At 45.2% G+C, this 8,070-nt stretch overlaps 1 protein-coding gene across 1 annotated transcript; it reads left to right on the top strand.

Moving 5' to 3' along the window:
- Positions 1-4,493: 4,493 nt before the first annotated feature.
- zpd (zona pellucida glycoprotein d) lies at positions 4,494-7,671 on the top strand. Its single transcript, XM_041938542.1, has 10 exons — positions 4,494-4,514; positions 4,670-4,721; positions 4,803-4,910; positions 5,690-5,898; positions 6,018-6,175; positions 6,465-6,579; positions 6,686-6,813; positions 6,916-7,099; positions 7,318-7,423; positions 7,550-7,671. Exons 1-10 carry the CDS (start codon positions 4,494-4,496, stop codon positions 7,669-7,671), a joined length of 1,203 nt encoding a protein of 400 aa, XP_041794476.1.
- The last annotated feature ends 399 nt before the right edge of the window (positions 7,672-8,070 follow it).

Genomic DNA, 8,070 nt, shown 5'->3' with positions numbered 1-8,070 from the left:
CTGTCTACTATTCCTGATAGCAAGTGTTGCAGGAAGTGGCGATCTTGCTTCCACAGGCTGTAGTGTAGATCTGTGGCACATCCTGTCCCCTGGCAGATGGTTGGTTGGCTTCAACTTGACCACAGGGACTCCCTGCAGGGAAATTTCAGTTTGTCTCTGTATCAGAGGGGTGATTTCTGGGGTAACAGGAGGGAGTTTTTCAACACAAGCAGCAACAAACTCTTCTTGATCAGTCCCATTAGTGTTCACAATAACTTGCTGTATGAAAAAAGGAGTGACTTTTACACATTCTCTAAGAAAATCAACCCATTTTAGCAGCAAATTCTGATTTCAGCTGAGGTTTACTGGACACCAAACTCATGCAAATCTTCAGAAACAGTCTCCCACCACATCCTCCGTTGAATTTGTGCCCACACTCCCTGTCCTTCAGTCTGGCCTGAGAGAACACAGATGGAGGCTCATTCTGTCTTGGCTGCTCCACATAACTGCAGAGATATTGAGTTCATTCATGGCCACAGACAGAGCTGAGCCATGCTGTTGTACTCCTACCCAACGCAAGGAGCAGAGACACACCACTGCCCTCCAACACTTAATATGTCTGGCTATCTGAAAATCTCCTGGCATATACAATACATCAGATTAGCTAGCCTAAACTAAAATCGGATGCTGATTAAACACTCGCAGTTGGGTGAGCCAGTCTTCAGGCTTTAGTAAATGGAAGGAGTTGGTTTTTCCTGTCATTGTGTGTGTGTGAGTGGGTGTGTGTGTGTTTTAATATGTCCAGCAGCAGGGCAGCAGCACTTTCCTCTCAGGTGTGGGTGCTGCAGCTGGTGTTGTGAATCAGGCCGATGACAGACACCTCCTATAAGCCGGCTATTTCACAACACCAGGGTGGCACCGCACCACTGCCGACGAGATGAAGAACCACCGCATGATGATGCAAGGGCTGCGAGAAAAAGTCTTATATTTACATGAATACACGCGCCTACTGTAAAACGCCTGTAAACAGATACTGGTATTTGGTTCTGACATGAATGTTCTGTGCTGACTTAGTGGATTTTCCACCCATGCATAATGTCATTTTTGGGTTTTTTTCCCCCCAACTCATGATTTGGACTCTACATTCTGAATGAAATTACGTGAAGACACATTATTCCCATTAAGACAACAATCAAGCTACATTCAAAGGTGCTACACTGACATGTTTTGTAAATCTGCATCCAATAATTTGTATAATCTTTCTAACCCCCTTGGTCTGTTAATAACATTGCTGATATTTTCTCCATAGGTTTGTTCTGTTGCTGTTTGGGTCCAAATTATGTGTGAACTTGAGGTTGTAGTGGCACAACAAAATAACAATTAACAGACAATTTTAATTTCAGAAAAAGACTTCAAAAGAAAAACTTAATGATCAGTAAAATAAAATTCACTGGGCAAGGTCAAAAATGTGTGTCTTGAGGTTTCCATGGAGTCATTTCACTGTCTGATATGATGAAATCCTGTGGCAGTCTGGAGTGTTGGGGTGTATGAACAGAAGCCCTCCTCATCATATGCTTTTCTTGTGTATAATAAATGCTTTTGAACAGATGCCAGATTTTTTAAAGAATTAAAGATTGTATTTTAAGACACAATTTCAAGCTGACTGCAACTGCAACATCTGCACTTGCATCCTCTGCCTCAGCTTCTTACTGACCTCATACACAGCTGAATAGGGCAGCGATTAGGATTTTTAAAAAAACATGTCACATGTATTTGAAACGTTTAACAAAAAATTGTCACAAAGCCTCCTTTTTCCAGTTTTCACTGACTTCAGTTCACACAAATCCTGTTTTGGCAGAGATTGTCAAAGTATTGTACGTGACAAATACTTAAAGTGTGGAAACACGGCACCATGGTTCATGACTCTCCACTGGTACGACATCATTCATGTCTGACTGAAGTTGCTGTTTTCAAGAGTTCTGAAGAAAAATACAACACATATTAGTAACCTGGTCCGTCTGTCTGATCTGCCACCAGAGATGGACTGCTGCAAACCTGCCTCATCAATCATGCTGCCTCACTCATCAAAAACGTATTCTCGCTGTGATTTGTCCCATCAAAAACAGATGGTCTGCACCCAAATGTCTTGAGAATATGGAGTCCAGCCTTCGGCGTGCTGAGTTGGCACTGTATGAAATACAGTGACCCACTTATGATTTCCCGTGAGACGCTAAGTTTCCTCCCACAGACCCATCATGGCACAGTCTCCCACTGTTTTGACCTGCTGACAACAAAATCCTGATTTCTGTTCCTCTCATACCAAAATCTTTGAATAAAACAATCTGTGGTTAGAACTACAGCAGGGAGTGTTTTGGAAGCAGAGGGGATAGTGTAATAGTAAGAACCATCAGTGAGAAGAAAAGCAAAATATAACACATGAGAAAACAAAGTAAGTAAATATAAGTAAGACACTGCCATAGCTGAGTTACATGTCATCACACATACAAGTGAAGTGTCAGTTTGGGTGTGTGTGGTCTACTGGCAGCGGTGTAGATTGTAAAGTCTGACAGCAGCAGGAAGGAAGGACCTGCAGTATCTCTTCTTCACACACCGCGGGTGAAGCAGCCGGTCACTGAAGGAGCTGGCCAGTGACGGAGTGCCCTGCATGAGGTGGGACATGTTCTCCATCAGGGAGGATAGCTTAGCCATCCGTCTCCTTTCTCCCACCACCTCCACTGGGCTGAAGGGGGATCCCAGGACAGGGCTGGCCTACTTAACCAGTCTGTTAGGTCACTTCTTGTAAGCAGTTAAGATGTTGCTGCCCCAGCAGACCACTCCATAGTAGACGGTTGGTGCCCCCTGCACTCCAAAAGACCCAGGTCTGCTCAGCAGGCTGCAGCCTTTCTTATACAGTGCATTTGTATTGTCAGTCCAGTCCAGTTTACTATTCAGGTGAACACCTAGGTACTTGTAAGATTCCACCATCTCAATGTCCGTTCCCTGGATGTTCGCTTGTGTAAAAGGAGAGTATTTGCACCTGCAGAAGTCCACCAGTACTTTGGTTTTCCCTGCCCTGATGTTGAAGAGGTTTTGCTGGCCCCTGTCCATAAATCCCTGTGTCAGCTCTCTGTATTCTCTGTCATCCTCATCAGTGACTAACGATTGCAGAGTTGTCAGAGAACGTTTGCAGGTTTCAGTTAGCTGATTTGTGCATGAAGTCTACAGGCTCAGCGGGGGGGCCCATGCTGCGGACGGCCATGTTGGATTCACAGTCCTGTGTCTTCCTGCACTGTGGTCAGCTGGTGAGGTCGTTGCATGATCCATGTTGTGAGGTGGTGGTCAAGCCCGTGAGCTTCAGCTTGTCCCCCTGAGGTGTGGGCTGTATGGTACTGAAGTCAAGGAACATGATTCTCAGAGTGCTCCCAGCCTTTTCCAGGTGAGGTATGTAGGAGGTAGATGGAAAAACATCATCCACCCCAATGCCAGGGTGCGTTGATGACCTCAGCAAGGGACGGAGCTGGATAAGGACCAGCCTCTTCGGGGTCTTTATCGGGTGTGGTGACAGCACCACTGGACAGTAGCTGTTGAGGTCCTTGGGCCCCACAGACTTTCTTCACACAATCCTCCTGAGTTCTTTCCTTAGCTGGTTTGTTGTAAGGGCCAGATTGAAGCAGGGAGCTAGGAGTGAGCACATGTTGGTGGTTGTGGGTGGTGGGGTAGGGTATGGTGCAGGAAATGCAGTGGATGTACAGGGTGGCTGTGAGCTATAGTTGGTTGTGGAGCAGCAGACGTTGGGGGTTGCAGCAAGGCGGACTGGACGTTGGAGGGACAGATGACTGATCAGCACCTCCACCTTAATTGTATGGTGTATCAACTGATCCATAGTAAGTCAGCTTAAAAATGTCCCAGTTGAGTATAGATTTTCAGTTTTTGCTGTAGTGAATATTTGCACGTAATTCCTGACAGTTATGTTGCTTTTCTTTCTGTTTCACATGCAGAAAGAGGTGATGGGCTGAACTTTGCAAAGCACTGAACCCACTTTGTCGAGAATAGTGACATCTAGTGGAGAGCCCTGGATTTAATTTTTGTTTAAGACAAAACTTAGTGATGAAACGAGGCTAAACATGACCTGTAATTGACTCACTACTGTCTACTGTGAAATGTTGTTCAGTGGAGGTTTTATTCTAAATGTTTCAGTTTTATATGACTTTTATAAAATGTTTTCTGTAATACAAACAGCTGAAATAGTTTCAATTCACCAATGACCACAATTCACTAAAAGTAATGCATCAAGTCGAATAATAGAAAGTATAACTGGCGGAATTCAGTCTCCTGTTGGGTGTCATCGCGCTACTGGCGCACACACCCGCCCAAATAGACAGGTGTTGATAATTGGAGAGCAGCAGGGATTGAAAACGACGGAGAACAACAGAGAACAGACTAAATACCGCATTTATAAAGCAGACTAACTCAAAGCCTAGTTTAAAGCAACGCAAAGCCAGTCGCCTGCAGCGATGATCCTAACCGGCTTGAAGGTGGGTGCAGAGTGAAGGATGCTAAACATTATTGATGTGATGAGAGGGCTGCTTCTGTAGACAGGCTGAAGTGAAGAAACAGCCCAGTTACTCGGTGAACAGTCATTCAGCAGCTTGCACAGTTAAAGTTGATTCATGTCCGTTCTTGAACGCAGCTGAGCGGGCTCCTCGTGCTACTCCTGGGCTTCACGCGCCACCGTGTTGACGGTAATGACGTCCACCTGTACAGAGATGTAAGGTGTATTTGTAGCTTGGTGGAGTATTAAGCGGGATGTCTTTGCCGTGCAGGAGCGTGCAGTGTGGAGCATTGCACTGACCGCACAAGATGTGTCCTGTCCAAAGACCAAAGAGGCTGTAAATGTGCCACTGGATATTATGGTGACCAGTGTGACAAAGGTAGGCACATTTCTCACTGCTTTTGTACTTTAATGATCTTCTTATGAATCACTCTGCACGTTTGAAGCATCATTATGTCACAAAAAGCCATGTCTCACCATGAAACAATGAATAGTCTATCGAGTTATCCAAGAAGAAAACTGTTAATAAACAGCTTAAATGGGCACTTCAGCACCTTTAGTATTGTTAAAACTGATGCAAAAGGGCCCAGATATTTTAATGTTTAGCCCCAAGTGAGGGTCAGGCTCCAGAAACATCAGATCCTACATTCCCCGTAATTCACCCAGTAGCAAATCATTTCATTTGACCTCTTCTGGTGACATTATGACCTCATCACCTCACCTGTATCACATCACAATATGATAAATAACATTCAGGACGTCCCCTCCGGAGAGGCTGAGCAGCAGCACTGTGCTCCACATGACCACCACTGACCATCACATGTAAAGTGCCCCTTTGGTACATTTTGACACGTGACTGCAGGTCATTACATGACAGGTCGTTTTGTCCATATGACATTTCACACATGCATTAGTCATACAGAAAGCTTCAGTGTAGCTGCACATCCTACTGCAACCTCAGTGCATGTTGATGAAGTGTCGGCTCTCCTGCTCGAGCTCAGATGAATTGTCACAAACAAGACAGAAGGAAACTGATGACAAAAGCTTTAAATCCATTGTCATGTACTGGTTACTGTTTTTAACACAACAGTACACTTGTCCCCTCATGGATCTCAAGCACTCACTTAAAGTTACGCTCTTCCTTTGTGTTTTTTACAGATGCACACATCAAAGTTGTGTGCGGCAGAAACTACATAGCGATCAGAGTGATAGAAGATTTCTTCAAGTATCACAACGTGCCACTGGAGTCCTTGCACTTGCCCAACAAATCTTGTCGCGGTCAGAGAGCGGTCGTCGGTGGTGTGTCGTACTACGTGTCCAAGATATCCAAAGACAAATATCTAACCTGTGGAGGCAAACCGCTGGAGGTACAACAGGAGCAGCACTTTAAATGCTGAGCACGAACCCGTCACTGTGGTTCAGCATAAAAAAGGACATTCGAACAGTTATCCTCATGCTAATTTTCTTCTTTTTCCCCTTCACACAGAAAAACTTTACTCACATCTCATATTCCCTGAGTCTGTTGTCAGACCCCCAGGTTACTGGAAACATCATCAGAAATCCCATCATTAAGATGGACTACAGATGTGTCTATCCATACGTCAGGACAGTCAGCCTGCCTTTCCCAGTCATCCCCTTCTCCAGGTGAGGAAATGAAAGGACTCAGCAATACCCTGACAAGTGTTAAAGAGAGAGCTTATCCGTTCATGAGCATGCTCCTGTGACGAGGACTCCCAAATGATTTTCTTCAGCAGATTTAAGGGGTTGTGCCACACCAGAAAGCTCCCTGATGACCTTCTGATACTGATTTTACTGTGTGCTCTGCAATCTGAAAACAATATTTAGCACAGACTGAATTTGCTGCTATAGTGTTTAAGCCTTGTGTCACCAAACAAATCTTGTGTTGTTTCCCTTCTTCCCCGTTCACGGTCAGCGAGACGGTGATGCGCGTGGATGAACTCGATGCCACGATACAGATGATGTTGTACACAGATCACTCCTACACCGAGGCCTACTCCAGCGCCCCCACCATTGAACTCCGAGACAAGGTGGGTCAGCGTTCGTACACCAGTTGAGCCAAATAGGAATCAAATTTGTATTTTTGCTCGTATCATTTCAATGATTGCTTTGAAATGACCTCTAAACTGAGTCCAGGTGTATGTGGAGGTGAAGGTCGTGGAGCCTGCAGATTTCTTCCTGCTCCGCATCAACGAGTGTTGGGCCACACAGACTCCCCAGCCGAACACTGCAGAGGGATCCTTTCACTTTCTGCTTCTGAACGGGTCAGAACAGCTCCTGACATCCACAGTTCATCTCTGTTTTATCCTTTCACTATAAACTCCGCTCCTCTCACTCCTACTTGTCGTTTCCATCTCTTCATCCAGGTGTGTGAACGACCAAACTGTTTCCTTTCTTAACACGAGCGCGGGACAGTCGGGCCGTAACGGAGAAAGCTCCACCATTCGCTACAGCTTTGACATGTTTCGCTTCACGGCCGAGCCTCACGACCTCTATCTGCACTGCTCCGTGCAGCTGTGTGAGCCAGACGACCACGAGTCCTGCGCGCCTGTGAGCTCGTCTTACTCTTATACTTGGTAGTCTTAAGAGACTTAAGTGACAGTAGGCCTCATTTGTTTCTACATCGGTCCTAACATTGGTTGAGTCTCACAGAAAATACGGTGAAAGTTAACGTAAAATACTTCCTTACCCACAAAAGGATGTGTATCATTTATTGTCTTTGATGGCTTCACTTTGCGGCCTCTCGTTTCTCCTGTTTTTCCGTGCAGAACTGTAATTCAATCAGTAAGAGAGAAGCCGTGAGAGCAGACCCGTCCCAGGGCCTGCTGTCGTATGGACCCATCAGGATAGAAATGCCAGACAGAGCTCAGTCCAGTAAGCTCATGTGTCTTTGTCACTGTCACCGTATGATTAATGCTGTGCTGGACCTCCCAGCTGCCTTTAGTTTTCTCTGCAGGTCTCACTGGAAGTCACATTTTATCTCCTTGGTGTTTGTTTCAGACATACTGACGATGGTGGTGCTGCCTGTAGCTGCCGTCTGGACTGTCGGCTTCTTCTTCATCATCCTCATCATTGTGGCCAAGGCGGGCAGCCGGAGGCTCACACAAATAGAGGAGCGCTGACAATAGCATCGCTGCTGTTGGTGGCTTAAATAAAACTGTGATTAAAAAAAACAAACAAATAAACCCATAAAACATAGGAGTTTTTTTCCCGTCATATGATTCCCCAAACAAGTGTCGAGAAAATTCAAGTTTTGTGTCAGACACAACAAAAACACTTTATATTCTGTAATTGAAATTCCTTAAACTTGCTCAGTAAGCTTCATGTTGGCTTAATCCATTTTGTTCTGGGTTGTGAGTGAATGTACTGAAGGTCAGTAAAGATCAGGGTGTGACCCAGGAAAGACCATGTGGAGATCTGAGAGATGACTTTTTCCACTTAGTCACTCCTTCCTCTCTGCAAATAAAACCGGTAATGAAGGTAACAGCATTCCTGGAGACGGTGAATTTAACACAACAGCT

Source organism: Chelmon rostratus, chromosome 6 (genome assembly GCF_017976325.1).
Source record: "Chelmon rostratus isolate fCheRos1 chromosome 6, fCheRos1.pri, whole genome shotgun sequence".
NCBI classification, from domain to species: Eukaryota; Metazoa; Chordata; class Actinopteri; order Chaetodontiformes; family Chaetodontidae; genus Chelmon; species Chelmon rostratus.
This window is presented reverse-complemented; position numbering and strand designations above follow the sequence as displayed.